Source organism: Silene latifolia, chromosome 11 (assembly GCF_048544455.1).
Source record: "Silene latifolia isolate original U9 population chromosome 11, ASM4854445v1, whole genome shotgun sequence".
NCBI classification, from domain to species: Eukaryota; Viridiplantae; Streptophyta; class Magnoliopsida; order Caryophyllales; family Caryophyllaceae; genus Silene; species Silene latifolia.
Window position 1 is genome coordinate 201,747,339 of NC_133536.1, and position 22,973 is coordinate 201,770,311.

At 35.0% G+C, this 22,973-nt stretch overlaps 2 protein-coding genes across 3 annotated transcripts; one reads left to right on the plus strand and one right to left on the minus strand.

Moving 5' to 3' along the window:
- Nucleotides 1-543: 543 nt before the first annotated feature.
- On the plus strand, nucleotides 544-18,233 carry LOC141612330 (cytosolic endo-beta-N-acetylglucosaminidase 1-like). Of its 2 annotated transcripts, none has more exons than XM_074431082.1 (13): nucleotides 544-1,226; nucleotides 2,811-2,948; nucleotides 4,993-5,102; nucleotides 5,184-5,295; nucleotides 5,376-5,483; nucleotides 6,050-6,162; nucleotides 6,627-6,708; nucleotides 7,878-7,958; nucleotides 9,197-9,252; nucleotides 9,867-10,002; nucleotides 10,406-11,090; nucleotides 17,136-17,263; nucleotides 17,819-18,233. In XM_074431082.1, the coding sequence occupies exons 1-12, from the start codon at nucleotides 669-671 to the stop codon at nucleotides 17,144-17,146; spliced, it is 2,190 nt and encodes a 729-aa protein (XP_074287183.1). In that variant the 5' UTR covers nucleotides 544-668; the 3' UTR covers nucleotides 17,147-17,263; nucleotides 17,819-18,233. The 2 variants fall into 2 exon arrangements, with proteins under 2 accessions (XP_074287183.1, XP_074287182.1); XM_074431081.1 differs by having other exon boundaries at nucleotides 564-1,226; nucleotides 17,136-17,268.
- On the minus strand, nucleotides 16,844-17,954 carry LOC141612331 (LOB domain-containing protein 12-like). The gene is made up of 2 exons (XM_074431083.1): nucleotides 17,793-17,954; nucleotides 16,844-17,240 (listed from the first exon to the last, which is right to left on the minus strand). The coding sequence occupies exons 1-2, from the start codon at nucleotides 17,952-17,954 to the stop codon at nucleotides 16,887-16,889; spliced, it is 516 nt and encodes a 171-aa protein (XP_074287184.1). The 3' UTR covers nucleotides 16,844-16,886.
- Nucleotides 18,234-22,973: the final 4,740 nt, after the last annotated feature.

The following is a 22,973-nucleotide window of genomic DNA, read 5'->3' on the forward strand; positions in this document are numbered from 1 at the left end:
ACTGATCCGATATCCGATCCAAACTGATCCGAATGCTTGGATATCTGATCCGAAAGTTAAGTTTGGTTTGGATATCTGATCCGAAATCTTTGGTTTTGGTTTGGATATGGATATTAGAATTAAAACATTTGGATATCCGATCCGATCCGAAACTATAGTTTTCTAGTATAATTTCGAGAAAATAAAATTTTATTTGATATAACAACTTAATTAATGTTTAAAATATTAGAGAAATATCTAGGTGGTACTTAAATTTTATGTCGAGAACATTGGAATAAGAATACTAAAGAAAATCATCATGTAAGACTATGAATATAATCGTGTTTCAAACTTAATTTTAAAGTAAATTCTAAAGTATGGATATCCGCATCCGATCCGATTATTTTGGATGCCCGAACATTGGATATCCGAAACATTTGGTTTGGATATTGGATATCTAACTCCAAGATTTTTAATATGGATATTCGATCCGAATTAACACTTTGGATCAAATACCCGATCCGTATTCTGCCCTAATAAATAGAGTGTTAATGAATTGATGATGATAAAGTAGGGACATTGACTTGCAATCTTAGCAACGGTTCAAGTCAACTGTCAACAAGATCACAACTCATACAAGCTCTTGTTTTCTGCTTGTTCTTCAACTGAATCTAGTCCTCCTACTTCAAATGCTGAATTTCCTTCGCGCCCATGTAAAACGCCAAACCCTAATCAATTTCAAAAACATAATCTTTTCAATCACAACATTCTTCTCACAATTCCTTCCTTCTTGTTCATCAATGGCTTCCAAATCTCAAACACACCCAGAACCCGAACAATTTGACCCATTAAAACCCTCTAATCCAATCTCTTACCCAATTAAAACCCTTGAAGATCTTGTTTCAAGATCATATTTTGATTCTTTTCATTACCCTTTTAATAAATCAACAGTCCCACTATACCCATCATCATCATCAAGTTATGGTCATAATGATGGTATTAGTGATGGTGATGATGATGGTGATGGTGATGTAAAGTGGGGCCTACCAAATAGAGGTAGGATTTTAGTATGTCATGATATGGCAGGTGGGTATGGTGATGATAAGTGGGTACAAGGTGGGACAAATGCAAATGCATATGCAATATGGCATTGGTATTTGATTGATGTTTTTGTTTATTTTTCACATAGTTTAGTTACTTTGCCTCCTCCTTGTTGGGTCAATGCTGCTCACAAACATGGTACTAAGGTACTCTCTCCGTCCCGGTCATTTGTTTGCCTATTCCATTTTGAGGGTGTCTCAGTCAATTGTTGTTGTTGTTGATGATGTGTGTGTAGTTTTCAATGTTACTATGTTGATGGGTTTTGTTGATTGTTGAATGATGATTGATGTTCCCCCGTGAGCTGTCTTATATTCTCATGCTTGCGGTTTTTGATTGATTGGGTGTAGTGCAGTAGTGGCGGAGCCTAGATTCGGAGTTTGGGAGGTTAAGATGTAGTTTGACAATTATTTTGGGGCAAGTTTAATGAAAGGAAGTTAGAAAAAGATTTGAAATTGTAATCAAAAGTTTATATTTATTGTTGCTTTGAGGACTGAGGTAGCCCCCCTGCTAAGCCCACGCCGCTTTGCCATTGACTTGGTGTATTATGTATGTGCTTATAAGAATTTAGTGGATGTCTTTAAACTTGAGGAGTGCGTCTTGCTGCCTAATCTGTGCTTCTAGTACGCTGATTAGTATGTGCTTGTAAGTTTTGGTTGATTAGGCAAGTGCTCATTGATGTTTTGTGGGCGTTTTCTAATACCAGTTATTCCATACTCCCATATGTGAGATCAACCGAGTCTTTTGGTCGTTCTCACACACAAAGCCATCTCATGATAGTTGTGATCTAATGAAGTTGATTCAACTTCCCATGACTTGGCTCAAAACCTATCGTCATTTTGTGACCTTTGTCATTCCGTAAAATGTTACTCACTCCATTCCATTTTTATTATTGTCCCGCTTTGTATTATTTTGATGATTTATGAAATCATGATAAAATAACAACCTTTACCCCTTGATTTAAAGGAAAATAAGACATTTTAATTGTCACGGAGGGAGTGATAATTACTTGACTAGGGGCTATGATGAAGATCCACTCTTCTTCCTTTACTAAAAAGAAAGGGCGCAATTAATTGGGGAAACAAACTAAGAGGGAGAGGGGACAATAAGATTGGGTTGGATGGAATATTACTTAGGTTAGTTAGGTATGATTGTTGACTAAGGTTTGTGACGTCGTTTCAAGCTTTATATATGCTGGTTTTTTGTTCCTCAGCCTTGACCATTTTATGTAACTCCATTAAAAGCGGTATGAGTTATGATTGAATACAGAATTTCTTAGCTTGGCTGAAATGGTGGAAAAGATACAGAGTAATTAGGACATAATTTTCCATGAGTGTTGCAAGTTGTAACTGATTGAATGCATTTCAGATTTTCTGATGTTTTTTTTAAAAGTCTTGGTTAGAAAACCGAACATTCTATATTTTTAAGTTTAAAAACTGCAAGTTCTATGATAAAATAATTCCTCCTTTGTTCTCCGTCTTTTAGTTTATGATCATGGATGGACTTGAGTTATGAGGCATATTTGTAAGACACTGTTTGACATAGTGATTAGTGATGATCAATTATGCTATCATAGTTGATGTGCATTCCTCCATAGGTGTAATCTGCTAGTGTGCCTGTTATGCTGTCATCTTTTTGCTTATGATGTAAATTTGAGTTCTCCCCTCAAAATTACTGCTCTGACTACTTGTATGAGACCTTATGCGATGCATAACATACTGTTTTTAATGAAGGTCTTGGGAACTTTCCTTACAGAGTGGGATGAGGGAAAACTGGTGTGTGATAAGCTGTTATCAACAAAGGAGTATGCTCAAATGTGCGCCGAGCGGTTGACTGAACTTGCAGTTGCTCTGGGATTTGATGGGTGGCTGGTAATTCTTTTCCCGTGTTCTGGTTCACTTAGTTGTTTTTTTATTGCTTCATTTCATTGCCCGGATGTGAAGGAACAATCTGCATCATTGCCAATGGAGTTAATGCTTGCGTACATCTTCCCCTTTACCTCTTCATTTGCGTCCTGGGTGACCCTTGAAGAACTGTAGTAATATCTTTGTTGTTGTTGGCATTGCATAGTTGTCAGCTTATAGTCTACTAATGGTTCCAATTTGGGGTGAAATTGTAAAAAATAGAATATTTATCGGCCGCATAGTTATCGGCTTTTAATGTAGGGTTCATTTCATTTTGATGGCTTGATGCCATGAGGTTTGAGCTACTTTTACTTTGGACGCTGATGTTTCACTAATTTCATTTGGTGACTGAGGTTCGAGTTTTCCAATTTTAACATCATCAAAGTTTCATACTCATCCAAAAAACAGATATTCTTAAGCACGACAAATTAATTCTTTTGCAGAATATTTTAAAGACCACCTTAATATCTACTTAAATGTTTATTTTTGTAATTTATTATGTTAAAATAGGTCATCAAGTTAGATGAAATCTGAATGTCTTATACCTTAGGTCAAGACTCAGAAAATTTTAAAACTCCGGTCATGAAAGTGGAAAGGGTTTTTCTATGGGGTACCCTCGAACTATATGCTTTTCTAAGTGGTACCCTCGCGTTTTTCAAATTACCAGTTGTACCCTTAAACTCTAGTAGTTACCCCTAAACGTGCCCATTAATTTCTAAACCGTTAAGTTTAGGCGTTAAGTGCATAGGTGGCATTATGAGTTGGACTACTAATGTTGATTGGACTATGACTGGGCTATGTATAACTTCCTACTGTTAAGTTCCTCTTCATCCAGAATACTCATTTGCCAAAGTTTCAATTTAATAGTAAAGCTCAATTTAATTCTCCATTACCAGCTACTCCATCGACCCATGCAATTCACCACCAAATACATCCATCAACACCATTGTACTTATATACCATTATCAATCACCATTAAAAATACCACCATGGTCCATGGATCGACCAATGAAGCAAGCCACCATCGAACAATCAATTCAAATCGCCATGATTTGATTCCGGCACCACTGTAGCCACCCTTATCTCGTGGCCTGCAACACATTACCTCCACCATTTCCATGTTTCTTTGCCGAAAACCCGATATCGGAGCTCCTCATTGTCGCAAAACCAGTGAGCCACCACCGGAGCAGCACTACCCGGCCGCACCTCTGACCACCACGAGCCACCGTGGATTATTCCTTTCTGCACAAGTCCAGATCCAGCAGCCGCCCCCTCCTCCTTAAAATACCACCAAATCGGAACCGAAACCTGATTGCGCATCACCTATTTGAACCACCGTGCACTAATGACCGTGCATATATCCTATTTATATTATAAATAGGGGGAGAATGGCTGAGTAACATATAAATAGGAGATTTGAGGAGGGAAGTATATAATATAATCAAAGAGGAAAGTTAAAGAAATAAAAAGGAAGGGGGGGGGGGGGTGGATTTACTGAAAAATAGAAGGAAATTAAAGTGATAGCATAGTCATCCTACTTATTCCAACTCATCATGCCACATATGCACTTAACGCTTAAATTGACGGTTTAAAACTTAATGGGCACGTTTGTGGGTAATTAATAGAGTTTAAGGGTACAAGTGATGATTTGAAAAACGCGAGGGTACCACTTAGAAAAGCCAATAGTTTGAGGGTACCCCATAGAAAAACCCAAGTGGAAAATAATCCAAAACTCAGGCTCTGATCGTGGAATATGCTAAACCTCTGGCACCGAAGTGAAATTAGTCCAAACCTAGGACAATATAACGGAAAAATTCCTATAATCTACTAATGTCCAAGTTAAACTCGCATTAAACATAATGCTGTATGGAATACCAATCTTACTACTGAAAAAACAATCAAAGAATCCGAATTGCTCTGTTATAGATGATCAGATAAAAAACAGAAGGAATTGGAAAGAATTTCTTTTGAATATTGACTCGGAAAAACATTTAACACCAGCTTGGTGCAGATCAATATGGAGGTCAAATTGGACCAGTCCCAGATAGGGAATTTGAAAGAATTTGTCAGGCATCTGACAGATACAATGCACTCATCAAAACCAGGGTCTTTGGTGATATGGTCTGTGTTGAAACCCACTTTAATATTTCTGTTGTTCCATGCACTTATAATTACTAAGCATTTTTATATTGTGGTTTGTAGGTATGACAGTGTTACAATTTATGGGGACCTTGACTGGCAAGATCAATTAAATGACAAAAACAAAGCCTTCTTCGATTCATGTGATGGCATTTTCACAAACTACACATGGGAGGTATGCGCCCTCTTTTCTTTTTTCTGATGCAATTTTTTTTTCCTCAAGTGTTACTAGTGAATGTTATCTTGATTTCACAGGAAGACTACCCAAGGCTCTCTGCTAAAGTTGCTGGTGACAGGAAATTTGACGTTTACATGGGGATAGATGTGTTTGGAAGGAATACTTATGGCGGAGGGCAATGGGATGTATGTTCTTAACTCTTAACATCTTTCAATTCTTTTCTTCTCCTTGGCTGCTGTCTATACCGAGTTCTAAAAGTGTCTCTAGCGTTGGCAATTTCCACTCATCTTGGATAACGTAGGTTCTTAAAAATATTTCTTTAGTTATGTTATTGCAAATCATCTTGCTTTATTTACAGTTTGATCTCTGTATAGGTGCATTCTTTTTCTCAGTGTTGTCTATTTTTCATGAGTTCAGCTTAAGTTGTTCCCTATGTGAAAAATGAAATTTTATCAGTTAATAAGTGTTGGGCCAATTTGAACAAGTTGTTATGCATTTATGCCTAAAACTAATATTCTGTAACATACATGTGATGTCGTGATTAGTGTTTTAACTGAGTAATAAAGTGTTTCTGGAAAGTTTATTAAGTGAAATGCAAGGGAAGAATGCGAGATACAAAACAAGAAAAGAAATACAAGTACTCTATAATTTACAGCTAACCATATATTGCAAAGTATTGAAATCCCTCATCTTGGTGCGTTAATTTTTCTACTACTCGACTGTCATTGAAAAACTCATTGTACATATGTAGACAAACAAAGCACTAGAGGTTATAAAGAAGAATGCTGTATCAGCGGCAATATTCGCACCTGGATGGGTATATGAGACACATCAACCTCCAGATTTCCAAACTGCTCAGAACCGGTAGCTGGCTGTTTATATTTATTTTTGAAATTTCGACCTCTCAATATTAGCATATACCGTTTCTTTCTGATTTATGCTGCAATTTTATTATTTTTATTTTTGACAAAGTTTTATGGTGCATTTGTACTTCCTTTGCATTTTAAAAAAAGGTCGGAGAGTTACCATCAATGAGAATTAAATCTCCTTCAGTTAATTAGGCTGTGGTGGTGACCCATGGCTTTGGTGGTGAACTATGGGTCTAAAATCTAAATTATGAAAAACTGTCAATATATGGTAAAAGATGTATCAGCTCTAAAGATCCGAATTTTATTTTATCTACAGGAAGTTTAATATGTAAAGAACATCAAAGGTTAAATATTTTTATCTAATTTTAGGCCATTCGCATGTCACCGAATGCTGTCGCTCACTACCTTGGCCTTTCACATTGGTGTTGTTTGAGCCCTTTTTTGGTGCGCATTTTGCAGTTGGTGGAGTCTTGTTGAAAATTCATGGGGAGTAATGCAAAATTATCCAAAGGCAATTCCATTCTACTCGGACTTTGATCAGGTAGTCGGATGCTTTTTCTTTTTTTCTTCATTACGCATCCTACATTACTTTTTGGGATTGAAGTTCCAAACTCTGACTACTATACTAGTAGATTTACATTTATCTAAAAATTCTTTCTGATATTTTTTTTAACTAAAAGTAATGGTATATAAAAGCAAAAAGGGTTAGGATTAATGTGGTTGTCTTGGAGTCTGTGTAAAGTAAAAGGGGAAGTTTATTTTGAGGAGTTGTATACAGATACTTCGTTTATTGTTATTGATCTAATAGTTTCCTAGGTCGACGAACTCACTCAGATGTGAATGAACACAAGGACTGCCTGTATTGTTTAATGGTATTGTATTCTCTGTATGGGCTGGAGAATTCATGAAAAAGTTACATCGGACAGCAACAAAAGCATGTTAATTATGGATAGACAACATATTGTTTATTTACATATAATGGTAGATAATAGAGTATGCAGAGTGATGACATTCTTTCCCTTACATAGCAATAGAAAGGCAGATATTGTGTAGACTGTAGAGCCTGGATACTGCAACTTGAAAGGATCCAGGGCTACAGTGTATTATTAAAAACTCTAAAGTGTCGAGTATTGCTGGTTCAAATAAGACTTCCCTCTGATTGCTTGAACTGACAATATTTAGACTCACTGTTCTTTAATTGTAGATTATAATGGAATAAACCAAAATGACACTAGTTGCGATTCTTTTTATTCTGAAGTAGCAGTCATTTGATACAATTATTTATGCTATTTTTGTTATGGGTCAATCCGAACTACATCTATGGATCATTGACATAAGAGTAAGGCTGCGTTCATCAAACCTCCTCCTTACCCCACCATTTGGTTATGCTGTTGTAATGTATTTTGCTCTTAACAACTTGAATGGGTATGCATACTCTCGAGAGCCTTGAAGGTGATCAGTTAGATTGTGATCCACTACTACTATTAGATGTCCAAATTGTCATATTTAATTTTTTTTTAAAGTGTTGAGACTTGAGAGATAGAGTCTTTGTTTTAAAATCTGTTATACTGCACACTGATTGCTAGTTCGAAACACTGCCAAGGGCCTTGAAGAGGTTTCCTCAAGGCTGATATAAAGTACGACTGATATAGAGTGTCCAGTTTCTGTGGGAATTACATTGTCTGATCTTATTTCTTTCATACATCTCAGGGACGTGGTCATCATATTTCTGTTGAAGGAAAACAACTTTTTAGTGCTGATTGGTGCAACTTATCATGTCAAGGTTTTCAGGTAACTGTCATTTACTTCTGTTCTGGTCCTTACTGCTCTAGGTGGCCGTGCTGTTTGCTTTTCTCTATGATGTAGGTCTTATCTCCTTCTGGTATCCAGTATAACGTTTGCAATACTAAGTTTGATCTTTCATGGTTTAAACAATGTACAGAATAAGCATCTGTTAAATTCATTCACAATAATCAGATAGTCATTCCTACAAGCACGGCTGCCCGTGCCATCATTCTCCTGCTATTACAGTGGCGGTATTATCCGTAACGGATGTAAAATAAAGAATAACGGCCGATGCAGCTAGAGTTTCAAAACGTTTACCGTAACATTACATCTTTCCTTCTTCCCTGAATATGAAATTGGAGTTAATTTTCCATGTTTATAGTCTATGTTCTGTCTCTTATGACTTCTTTTCATGAATACATACACCATAATACACATGGTTGCCTATATTTTTTCTCACGCGGAAATAACTTGTATTAGGAGATATTTTGAAAATATCGGTTGACGTGGCCAAAATATGACCGTTCTCCGATGGGGCATTATATAATGGGAAATAACGTGACAGTGGACTTATCTTTGTTGCATAGTATGGGTTAGACAACATAACAGAAGCACTTTAATACTATTATCCTTCTGCACTTTGATGTTGCTTTATTCAACAATGTCTGCGGCATGTGTTTGTGCCAAAATTCCTTAGTTCAAAGATAGACAGCGTTTGTCAACTTTAACCCATAGTCCCAGTTACCTTAAAAAGTTGATGACAAAGGAAGGTAAGGCATAGTAACCAGCTAACCAATGACTTTTTGTCGTCTGAAACCGCTGGACCATTCTGCGAATCTCCTGCTGAGCTTGTTCCTTGGAGCTCTAGTTTTTACCTGTTTTTGAGATAGACTGCCCAATTGCATTGTTGGTCACTAATTAGATAAATCAACATGTTTCTTATTTGGTTTCGCATAACGCTTGCTTTTGTAACTATGACTTCCTCATTGATTGGATCCCAAGCTAAGATAAGATACATGCTGAATATCAACAACTGTGAGAAAACAAATGCAACTTGAGAAGATGAAAAACACTTGATACACATTTGTTAATTCTCCATAGTTAAAAGGTTGTCGGGTCAGATTAAAAGAGGACACCCCCTATTCACTGTCAGAGTTAAAAATTTGTTCGTTGCTTGCACAACTGCTGTTTTGGGCGCACTTCATACACCAATCTTTATACTAAACCTTTTTTTGTACACGCAGCCTCTTCTGGAGTTTTCTGAAGATCCTGATGTACACTCTATCCAAGCTAGTGTTGAGTAAGTAGCAAAGGTTCCTAAGTGTTATTTTTTTTAATATTGACAACTAATGCCTGCCATGGGAAACTAAATCACTGTATTTGATATGCTAACTGTGTTTCATTCCCTCCATTCCACTTTGTTCTTCCCATATTCCATTTGTTTTTATTCTTCTCATTTGAAAAAATTCGTGAAATGGCAGGTCTCCTAGGGCATACACTAAACTTTTCTAATGAACATATACATTTACAGATTCTAGACTTTCAAGATTTTCTTGTCCATATTAATTTCATGGGCATAGTTCTTGTTTTTTCTAAATTTATTTTCCACGAAACTATTAGGAGTAGTGTGTTGATCCTTTCTCTACATCTCCTACCTGTCATGACCAATACTGTTTGTGTAGTCCTCATCTGTCTTGCTCATTCAACTTGCACACAGTCTCCAGTTTGAATGTTACCTTAGCCTTGGGTATGGTAAAAGGTTTCTATGTAGGTATTACAGGAAATTGTTTGTCGAGGATACCTAATATCTTCAAGTTAGCCAACTTTACCTGTTATAAACCATGCTCTTTGTTGTGGTGTTTGTTCTCATGTTTGTTGCTTCTGGTTATAATGAATGACATACTTGGTTATCAGTCTCAGGGAAACGTCGTATAGTGGTGGAAGTAATGTTACCTTCAAAGGGGTTCTTGGAAGAAATGCTCACATTTCTAAAAGTCTCTTCCAAGGGAAGCTCCTTCTCGACGATTCACCCCTTCACTTCACATATTCTGTAAGCCATGTCCTTAAGTCAATTGGTGTCTTCTTTTATCACACTGCCATCTTTTATATATTGACCCCTTTTGACTTCGAGGGTCAACAATAAATGGCTAAATGCCAATCCTCACCGAGTTGTTGCTTATGTAATTTCGTAGCTGGCAGTTTGCTTAATCTGTGTCTTCCAATTTATCTACATAATATAATACGGAGTAGTAATTATCCTAACTGATTTCTTCTTAGAAGACGCGTATTTCGAACTTAGATCATGAGACTACCACCGTTTAATAGCTTTACAAGCTAGGTAGCTATGAGATGATCTTTCGAACATGAATTAGCAATTACAATATTTTATTATTTTTGTTATTTGTAGACCTCATTTCTGCTAATTCTAAAGAGTGTTGATGAATAATATGCAGGTAAAATCAGATGGGGTCTCTCTGGTGGGTCTTTCTTTGGAGTTGCGTTCCACTAAGGGTGAGACCACATCGGCACTCCTTGCATCACATGGCAACGCTTTGCTCACAATGAACACTTTTTCTTCCAAGTTCACTAAAGTGATTATGCCACACCAAGTCACCAAACTAGAATCATCGGAAGGGTGGGTCCTACAGGAGAACGCCATTGCAATGCCTGGTTATACTCTGACAGATATCCGAGCAGTATGCTACTTTTTGGAACCCAATGTTATCCCTTCAGATCAAATTGAGCGTGACTATTATGCAGTCCTCGGCCATCTCTCAATACAAACTCCCGGTCATAATTTAAAGTTTCCGCCATCATCTTCCTGGCTAATCAATACTCAATCCGTGTTATGGGAAGGCACAGGCCAATCCAAGTCTGTTAGTCTTAACATATCATGGTCATTAAAGGATCATTATGATTTCAACAAAATCGAGAAGTACGTTATATATGTGGAATATATACCAGAAGCAGATGGAAAACAAGATTATCTTGGAACAGCTCAAGTGGAAGCCTTTTATGTTTCTAACCTAGTAGTTCCTTCTGGAACTTCTTCTCTCAAATTTTTCATCCAAGTTTGCGGAGTCGACGGGAGCCGCCAACCTCTGGATGATTCTCCATCAGTTCAATTGTCTGTTGAAGGTTAGCTTCTTCTGTTAGTGACTTAGTTCAAAGTTCTTTCTTTTTATTGGATATTGGGTCGCTATCATGGCTTACTAACTATTTTTGTGGTGTGACCATAACATGTTATTTGCTGATCTCAGTTTGTCTGTTTTTCTTGATAATATATTTCTTTGGCTGATATTATGTTACTTGCTAAAGATTTTCGCTGATGTTTTCTGGATTTAGTGTTTTGCGTCTTTACAGTTCTCGGCTTCTCGCTAATATGATAATGAAATTTGTTAATGCTAGATCATAGAGAAATCTTTTTGGATTTGTCTTTAATTATTTTTTATTTGATGTGAACATAACATACAATACAATCACATATGCTCTGTTCCTCGGATGCAATTTGCCATATGACATCTGTAATACGCATTAAAATTAGCTAAATACAGATTTGTGAAAATCGAACAAAATAAATTCTTTCTGAAATGAACATCGCCGTAAGTTTACAAACTTCTTCTGCATACTCCCTGTAATACCAGTTTATTCATACCCCCTTCTGTGAGAGAGTCTAGGATCTAAATACTTTTGAAAATGACGAGTTTTGTCTCGTATGACAAATTGTATACGTTAACTCCATATTAATTGCAGAACATATTAAGAGTTCTAGGAGCATCATCTTCCATATAGTTCTTAAACCTCTCATACGGAGAGATGAAACCCACCAATAAATATTAATTAATTCACTGCACAACATAGTCTTGAAAATTCTGTGTATAATTTTTTATATCCATAACCACCCCGCCACCTACTAAAGCTTATATCTGTGCCTGTTCCAACCGGAGCAGTCGTGGTAGCCATCCCATCGACATCCCTAATAAACCCGTTGAATTGATAACCCTTTAATGTTAGAGTATAATCCAACTTACTAAGATCAAGTCTTCATTCGTGCAAACTGCATGACAGTTCTACACGAGAATTTATGTCTGCCGATCCCAAATCATGACGAGTGGTTTGAGACTTAGGTGGTGGTGCTATTGAGTGGAGTGTACATGTATGAACAAAATTCCGAAAGACGGAAGAAAAAGTTGCAAAATAACAAAAATTTGGAGCAAAACTTAAGAAAGCAAACGACCCTTATTTTCTGGGAATGAGTTTACCTCGAGACCTCAAAAGAGAAACAAGCATCCTCCCAAAACTTGTGTCTAGAGGTTTAATTCATTGCTGAAGCCAAGAGGAATGCATGTTTGTCTTGTAATATAAACTTCCATCAAAACTGTTTGTTTAATATTTATGTTCCTCTATTTTTGACTATTTTGCTACCTTCTTATTCTCTGTCAACATCTACAATATTTTTTGCGACACAAAATCTTTTAATCTTTGGAACACTAAACAAACACAAGTCAAAGAAAACACCCCACTGTTAAAAATTCTTAGCTTCTTGTTAATCAAAGTTTTCAACTTTTTTATAAAAAAAACATCCATGAGAAATATTCTGCAATATTGAAATGCATTATAAACAAAATATATGTTTTGTATTGAACTAGTATAGCATCCCGTGCTACAACACGGTAATTTTATAAAAGTTAATTCTACATATTTAGTGTATTAATATTATTTTAATAAATTGAATATGAATTTAATTTAATGTAAATGTACTTTTATATATAAAACGTAACCATAAGAAATATTCCATATATGGGGCATAGTGATTGACGACAATATTATTATTGATTGCGTAGAATATTGTAGTAGAAATATTCCATATATGGGTTGACTAAAATATTTTGACTACAATAATTAGAAGGAAATATTCTAGAAGGGAATATTCCGTATGGGGGGGAAAGATGAGCGGAAAACTTGAGCAGGAATAACACAGATGTGTTATTCTTTTAGTCTTTAGGGGATTCTGAATCACGGTCTTGAAACATCTAAATACTATATTGTCGAGACTTGGCAAAATCTATATGACGAACAATAACATAGTTTGATTAGAAGAGCTAATAGTACTACAACCCTTCTTAGATCACTTGATATGGCTAGATAAAGTTTAGTAAGAGATCTCGAGACTGAGTTTAAGAATACAACGATGTTAAAACTCAAGAGGGGAAGTTTTAATCTAGATGGAGTCATGGAGAGATCTCAAGGTTGAGTCTAAGAATACAATACTGTTAAATTCAAGCGGGAAATTTTTACCGTCCTGTGATTCTACCCATCTGAGATCCAGATTAATCTAGATAGGGAGAACCAAAAGGGACTATAAAGTGCAAAATGATGAGGATGGCTTTGCCTTGATCTCTAATCTTAATTGCTATCTATATACTGTATAATTTTTTAGCTTAGTTAACCAAAATCACTATTAAATAGGATACCCTTATTTTTCTTCCTATGCATGAAGTGATGCAATCTATATTTCTCTGCACAAATTTTAAAATAAGACGGTCTCACAGGTCTCATACCCTGAGGCGACTTTTTTCTATAAAAATTAATTCATTTGTTCCTAACAATAAAAAAATAATTTTAATAAATAGACCATATTACCGTGTGAGACCGTCTTACACAATAACTACTGATATCTTTGGAGCATAGTGTTCCCTGTAGGAGTGATTTCAAGTTTTCAACATTGAAAACTTCAGAGCAAACTTTTCTGTGCTAAGACTAGTCTATTTATCTATAGGTGTGAATATGAGGTTAAGGACTGAATAAGACAAAAATAGGAAACAAATTAATTACTGACTATCAAGTTGGTTTATGAAATGTAGGATTCTTTGTCTATTTAACTAGTGGACTGGTTTTACTATTAAAAAAATATCAACAAAAGTACTACAGAGACAAAAGGGATTTTCCTTTTTGTTATTATGATGGAATTAAGAAAATTTGTGGAAGTTTGACATGGGAAAGTGTTTCCTTCATCAGTTAAGAAGAATCTTGAGTCAGCTATTGTCTATCCCTGTTGCCTTTCCCCTGCTTTTCATTTTTATCCTTCTTTCTCTTCCTTAAATGAAACAAATCGCATTATCCAAGTATCTCAATGACTCTTTTAATTTCGTAAACCACCTTATATTGCGCTGCTAATTCTCAATAAAATTAAAAAAATTAAAAGGAGACGTAAACAGTCGCTGAACTTTGCTTTATTCTCGAGAGAAAAAAAAAATAGAATACACTTTTCCCTGCTTTTCATTTTTATCCTCCTTTCTCCTCCTTAAATGAAACAAATCACATTATCCTAGTATCTCAAAAACTCTTTTAATTAAGTAAAGCACCTTATATTGTGATGCTAATCCCCAATAAAATAAAATAAAAGGAGACGTAAACAGTCGCTGAACCTTTATTCTCGAGAGTAAAAATAAACTAAAATACATTTTTTTTGTCTGACGCAAGATTTTTTTTGTCAATGGAAAAATTTACTTAAAACTTTGAGATTAAACATTTTTTTTATCTAAAGCGTCTTATATTACGTTGCTAATCTGCAATTTAAAAAAAATAGAAGGAGACGTAAACAGTCGCTGAACTTTGCTTTATTCTTGAGAGAAAAAAAACAAAAACTTTTTTCCGGTGCAAGATTTGTTTGTCAATGAAAAACTTTGTTTAACAGTTCAATATTGCAAAAGTTCGGGATTAAATATTTTCTCAGACTCGCCTGTAAAATTTTAGAAAATCACCGGATTAGACATAGTAAAAAATAGAATCTATTTAACTAGAAGTTGTATTTTAAAAGAGAGAGAGGTTTGGAGAAACGTGTGAAGATGATAATGTAAATAAAATCTTTGTCTTACTTAGTATATACTGTAATACTGTATTACTGTCACAGCATGAACTTAGCACTAACACTGCCTTCCCACGTGAAATTCTAAGGGTTCCATGATCTAGCAACCTCTTCTACTATTACTGCTAGTACAACTTCTAGCTTCCACTAATAACATCTTTTATTATTTTTATATTTGTTTTGTACTGTGATTTCTGATTCTAGTGTTTCACTAATCTGAATTCAAAGCATCTTGGCTCCTGCTTTTGATTAAGAACATGCATGCACTGTTCATTCATTCTTACCCGACCAAGTGATTAACTTGCGGTTCGCAAGTCTGTTCATATTAGTCGCTCCTAAATCATGTAACGTCCAAGCTTTTCTAGAAAGAAATAAATTTTGTTAACGAAATACTCCCTTAATTACAGGAATACCTTTTTTTTATTTAATGTTGACTAATAGTATCTCTACCGACAGCTACGGCAAACTAATGGGTAATTTTGTGCCCTAATAGTTTTGTCTGAACCTAATAAAGTCGATTTTCAGCAAAACATTTAATGGTTTGGTCAGAAATCAGAAAACATAAGACTTGTGAAGTAACTCTTTCTCTTGAAACTTTGGTCATATTAATGATATATACCGACATGAATCTAAAACAAATGTATGAATATACTTTTTAAGTTGGTAGTCCAGTACTCCAGTCATTAATGTGACTTTTGTCAGTCTTCACCTTTCAAATTGTAGCCTTCTCTCATTTTTCTCCTAAGCCTTCCATGGCGGATGAGATTTTCGAATTTTTTAGTGTACCTTATACCATTACCATTCTTGGCTCGGTCTGTCAGTGTGCACATTACTTCTCTATTAGACTGATCACAAATTATTTTGGGACTAAAACTTTTCCATATTTGTTACTCCTATTATATAGTGCATTAAATATTTTTGTGTCCATCGATCACAAATTATTTTACATTTTTGCAAATAATTTTTCGTCTGTTTGTTAGCTATTGGTGCATGGGGTATTGTTTCTTTGATGATTTATAATGAAGTTGATGATGTAGAGTGCATTGGCGGAGCTTGGATTTGCAGTTAGAGGCGAATAAATACTGTTTTAAGGCAAACTTGAAAATATTTCGAAAATTTTAACTAAAAATTTTAAACTTTTCATTTTTCAGTGGGGGCTAGCTAGCGTCTCCTGGTAGCCCCCTAGATCCGTCACTGGCTAGAGTGATTGAAATCTTATGCAACCTATGTGCACTTGGTGGAAAGTAGGAATGTATGTCTGAGATTAATTGCACTAACCACTCTACTTTAGTGGCTTAAGACTATTAATTAGAGATTAGCAAATGATTATTTAAAAAAAGATAATTAATACACAACCTACTTACTCCAAGACATTGATGTTGTATAGTTGACTATTGTTTGCTTGGTTTTGTTTTCAAACACTTCCTTTTCATACGTTTTCACAATCTTTCTTGGTCTCTTTTGGTCTGTCTATTATTGTAGTGAATATCACAAGTGAAAATGACTCTTGTCTATTGGACCTTTTTGATCATATTGTTTATTGTTTATTGTTTATTCTCTAGTAGTGGCGGAACCAGGATTTAACGTTCAGGGGAGGCGAAAAATTCGGAGATTTTAACTAAAACTTTCTAATTTTTCCTTGGCCAGCGGGGGCGAGCGCCCCTGCTAGCCCCCCTAAATCCGCCATTGTTGTCAAGCAAGCTCAAAAAACAAGAGAAGAAAAGGGAATCTTTTAAAGTTTTGTTTCTAGCTCCGCCCCTAACGTTCTGTGAACTTGAAACCGATCCTAAATGAAATCAAACATCAAACTATAGCTTACTCATGGAGGTCGATTCTTACCCTCCTAAGTACCTTATGTGACATGAGCACATGAAAATTGTGCTCGGACTTGGGAGGGTAAAAATCGATTCTGCGATTATAGAAAATAAATTAAAGGGGGATTAAGAGAGTATAGAAACATCCAAGCATAAGATGAATGATAATTGAATGAAAAGAAAAAAAAAAAAAGAGGCTGCAAGCAACATGCAAACCATGCACTATATTACTAAAGTTAACATGGTAAAAATTTATGAAACCATGTCATGTCCAAAGAAAGACTCCCTCTTAAAAGAGTCTTGAATTACATGATGATCACTAGAAGATGGATAGTTGAGGTATTGGTGATTGTTTTGGAGAAGGAAAGACTTGTCGTCGGACTCGAAGCTGTTCTGAGTGGTGGTTGTCATGTTGCTTGGTTCTTGTTGCATTTGAATGCATAATATTTCAGTTTGAGCTACTGCTAGTTGCATTTGAAGCTGAGACACTTGGTTTTGCAGGAATGATATAGCGCCTACGCAACCATACACTGGATCCCTCATTCTTGCATTTGCTTCGTATACTAGACTGCTCACTGCATCTCCTCTTTGGTGGATCGGTAACTCCTGTTTGGAAAATACGCGTCAAGGTATTGTAAGTAAATAAAAATACCCTATGAAATGGTCTTATTATTTGTGTGTTTAATCACATCATGGTTACTAACTAAAGTACCATCGTCACTATCTTTTTGTGTTTTGGTGTCAAATGAGACGCAAGGCGCCTACAATATACAGGGGAGGGAGATTCAAACCCGTGACCTTTTATTAAAATACCCTTCACGATAATTTTGTATAGAATGATTTAAATGCAAAGTGGTTCATATAAGTTAACTACTCCCTCTGTCTCAATCATTTGTTTACCTTTTATTAAAATACCCTTCACGATAAATATAAAAGGTTAACAACTAACTAAGAAAGAGTATGTGTTTGACTTTAGAGTCTCATATAAGCTCAATAACGTGCTCCAAAGGTTCTTACATACGCATTTTGTAAGTATGGAGTAAATGTTTGTGGTAGACCGGTAGTATGAGTTGTATGTTTGACTATACAACTCGTCTTTGATTAAATACGCGACGAGATATTAAAAGTATATATATGCTCGACTTTGATTAAACTAACCTGTAACATTTTGCTGACATTGCTAGCACCAAATATTTTGTGAACAATGGCAAACTTGTGAGGATCATCAGAAGGAAAATAAGGAGCAAAAATACAGTCCTTGGCGCATCGACGTCGGAGCAACTTGCAAGAGGCGCAAGGAGAAGTTCCGTTGCCACCCATTTTTTTTTGTATTTTGTTGTGATGGCTAAGAAAAGAAGAAATAGATGGAGAAGTTAATGTAAATGGCTTAATCCTATGGCTTGGGGACTTTGTGAAAAGGTATGTGCTATATTTATAGTCAAAACAAAAGCTGGGGGTGAACCTTCGTGTACTTTATTTATTATTATTAAAATTTAGAGAAAGGTGATTATTAAAACATTAGTTTAATTAACATTGTTTATTTCTGTAAATATGTTCGATAAGAAGAGAGTACGTGACTATATCATGGAGATTTTGGAAGGGTCTATTTTCTTTTTGTTTTTGGCATTTTGTTGGCATCCAGAAAACAGTGGGTGAATTATCTTTTGAAAAATTTAGTGTCCTTCACATATTGGTTAAGTATTTGAATTTGCACAAATTCTCATTATAGACGGATAATATCCGTCCATACGTATAGACGGATACCATTTTCCCTCACAAAATACCCATTTGCCATAAAGTGAGAAGCACATGAGGGTGCCCCACCTTGTCCCCCCTACCCATTTTATTAGAGGTTTTTACCCGTCTGTTCGCCCCACCCGTCTATACCAAGACTTATTGATTTGAGTGCACTATTATTACCTAGACCTAGACCTGGTAAATGGGTCATTCAGGTCATGTTCTGATCAGGTCATTTCGGATCGGGTGGTCTTTGGGTTAATGTTTACCGGATCACTTTTCAGTTCGAGTCATTTTTGGGTCGCTTGGCTTATTTCGGGACAAGATTGTGTCTTAAATAAGTCATTATGGGTCAATTGGGGTCACTTCGAGTTGGGTCATTTCAGTCGGGTCAGTTGGCTGTATTGGGTCAAGTTCCTCATACCCCTTTTCGGGCGGGAGTCAGATCAGTTGAGTGGAGTCAGTTTTGTCAGGTTTACTATTACCATAACACAAAATCTCATTTGTGACGGCACGTATCCGTCACTTTGGAGTGACGGATACCATTTTCCCTCACAAATGACCCAAATAGAGGAGGGATGGAAGCACATGGGGGTGCCCCCACCTTGTCCCCCTATCCGTTTTGTGAGTGGCATTATCCGTCACTTACTCCAACCCGTATTCAGCAAGACTAATTGTTACCATAATATCACCATTTTATCACCATTAGTTTCGTTTTAAAGCCATTGTATGGCATATAAGTATATAACTGCTTTACATTGTTTTATAAATTAATTATGGTTGAGATTATCGCAAAGATTGTATGCGACGATCGTATGACCAAGAGTTTATTTACGGATAGAAATATTGTGTTTCTATGCCTTAAAACAATAGAAATATCGTTTTTATATATTCTTTGTCAAAGTATGAGACCGTCGTACATAAGACTTGATTGTTAGATTATCTCATTTTTGTGTTCTTCCACATAATTGGTGAATTAAAAAATCTAGCTACGAGAATTAGCAATTAGGAATCAATAATCAATTATGAGACATGGTAGGAATGTCCAAGTCAAATGAAATGTAGTAAATTAAAACATGAATTTAACAATCGTAACCAAGGGTGCATTATTCTTTGTTGTAGCTCACATCTTTTCTCCTCATCTTCTGCTATTTTTGTTTATACTTGTTGAAAAGTAATAAACCGGCTAATACATGAACTGCCAACTGCTCCTTAGCATGGTCCCTCATCCATGCACCTTACACAATAATTCTTATTAAGTCACAACACATGAATTTCTAGTCATTTTCACCTAATATTTTAGGTTCTAAAAGAGGATATAATTTTTTTTTTTTGCCAACTAGAGGATATAAAAACTTATCAAACATTACTACATTAGGACATTAATATACACGTAAATTTGTCATATTCATTAATTTCACATTAGAAAAATACAATTTAGTTTTTATTTATGACCCTAAAGATTATGTTTATCATTATTCAAATTTTAATGATAAAATTAGAGCCTAAGTTTCCATTTTTTGTGTACTACCACTTTAAGATCTGGACATATCACACTTTAGATAATAGAAATGAGATACAAGATGAGACACGAAATGAGACAGATGATTTACACTTGATGAATTGAGCTTTAAACTCTGCCCTACGATGCATTACACCTCATGATGCTTTTATGTATCGATCACAACTCTACTCTGTATTATCTTGAATACAATTTTTGTATAAGACGGATTTACAGAAGAATAACCGGTGCAAATATGCAAGGGCTAGCTAACCAACTACAAGTAACAAATATTGTAAAGGGAGAATGGTGCGGGGGCGGGGCGAGGAAGACAAGGGTTTTCCATTGACCGCCATTTGGTTGGCTTGTGTATTGACTATTGACTATTGAGGGGTCCACCTTTTAGTTTTTGACTCGTTACTTAAGAGACCCTAGCTTCATTTGGTAATTAAGGGGACGATGTAATTAGGCTTAAATACGGTACCTTCATTAATTAGGAGGTGGCTCAACGTGAATGTTTGTTAGACAGACATTCACGTGAGTGACCATGCACAAACCTCGCACTATCCTTTTTCTCTCCATAGTGTGTGTAATTGATATTTTAACTTAACTATTACAAGTACTTCGGATTTAGTCACGACAATAATTAATACTCCGTATATATGAGATATATGAGACCAATTTATTTTCCGTAAATAAAAGATTTATAATTTGAAAATAAATGAAGATTGGATGTTAGTTTCAGTAATAAAGAAACTTAGGTTACTTTTTGCTTTCTTTTGTTGTGTTGGGTTAAAACATCCAACACAAGGTATTCAATTTGTTAAGTGTTACATGTACATAAATTAATGATGTATAAGTAACATTTAGGTAGTGTTAAATGATGGACAATGCATTTGCTAAACATTACGTGAAATTGCTTTAGCATTTGGTGAAACGAATGAATTATTATTAATTAATTTGTTTAAAGTAGAATGATTTTATGGTTTTAAAATCTAACGTCATTTTACGTAGCTATATAAAGGATGTCAAATCTTTTGGAAAAAAGTATCTCACAACAAATATCAAACGAGGTGACTTAGCTAGGTAGAAAATAGCAAGTCGGGTTTGAGGGTGAGAGGCAGTATAACGGGTGTTATAATACAATAATTTAGGAGGTTACTCTAGGGGTGATATTAGTGGCATTGACTAATATTACTGGAGGTCTAGAGGTTGTTATCTTATATTATTGTGGGTTTTGAATTGGTATTAATTCGGGACGGTTACGTTGTACTGGTACTATATTATTATAGTGGATTTTAGTCTATTTGGCTAGTGGGTTTTACTTCCGGTTTGGAAGGTTTTGCCCTGGGTTTTACCCTAAATACCGTCTCATCTTATTATTGTTTACATTTATTTACTTTTACGGTTTACTTATCGATTGGTTGCTTCCGTTGCGCGTGGGAGATTGGCGCTAATTTCCCAACATGTTGTTAAAAGACTCAAGCAGTAACAAAACTTGTAAAATAGGATATACTTTCATTGATGCAACTCGCAAGAAACTAATTGGTTGAATATGAAGGAATATTGAAATATCATGTACTCTCTCCGTATTGGTCATGACAAGTGGACTAAATTGAGTGTGGAGAATCAAATTGTTCATCAATACCAATCTTAAAATAAAAATATAAACAATTGATTGAAATACGCTAAAATGAAATAAGTATACAAATAATCGGGACAGCGGGAGTATAAATTAACTATTGACACGGCCTTTTTTACATAAAAAAAGAAAAGAATCGCGTGTTTCAAATTTACAATTGAACTATTGAAGTAGTGGGAGAGTTCAGAGTCGGCTTTTTCTTACTTAACCAATTACCGGTGTAACAAACTGTTACGAGAGTTTATCGATGCATGCATGCATGCAATTCAAGTTCAATTCGTAAAAAAAAAAAAAAAAAAAAAAAAAATGCACGTTCAAGCACACATATAACACTTATAACATCATGTATAGACTCTTATTACCGAGTATTTCTAATTGGCTAAACGATTATTGTATAAGATTGTTTTAGACAAGTATTTATGTACGGAGTACTTAATACTCACATGTTAATTGATTAAACGATTATTGTATAATTTTTTAAAAACTCTTTTTTCTGAGTACTATAAGTTACTTACAGAGTGATTAAACGATTATTGTATAATTTTTTAAAAACTCTTTTTTCTGAGTACTATAAGTTACTTACAGAGTTACAGGCCAGGCGTGAATAAATATTCTGTGATATTATCTCACACTAGATAATTTGAGACATATATATATATATATATATATATATATATATATATATATATATATATATATATATATATATATATATACTTAATACTTTGTATCACATAACTCGCTAGCAAACAAACAAAAGTTGTTTAACAAAATACTCCTATATATATATATATGAGAAAGTAAATAATTACTATTATGTGGTAGGTAAATGATCTGATAAACTTATTTATAAGATGGTCTCAAATAACTGAATAAGAATGCTTTGTCTTATAGCATACACTAAAATGCTTTGTTTATCAAAAAGAACAATGAACAACTAATGTTGCATTGCATTGCTACATGCATGTAATGAAGAAAATAATAACAAGGAGACTTGCTCAAAAAAATTAATCAAATACGGAATATGGTAAAATACATGAGCGTGAGACAGGGATGAAGGCAATATTGTCAGGATTGGGATTCTACTTTCAATCGATGAGGAGGGTAGGATCAAATCGTAGAATCGTAAGATTTTACAAATTCACTAAATATAGTTTTTTATTTGGTAAAAATATATAATTGAAGATCAAAACACTTATTTAAACCCAAAATATTGATAATTAATGAGTTTAGTATCATTTCATGAACATGTTTCTACAAATGACATGAAATTTGGATTTTACGATGTCGTTATATAAAAAATTATTTTAATATGTTTACTATGGAGTCGGATCATAGGATCGTAAGATCGTAGAACCGTATTATGATCCTACCTCTAGAAAATTTCAAATATTTAGGATCGTAAGATTTTACAAACATGATATAATCGTAGGATCCGGGATCGGACAAGCATTTTTGG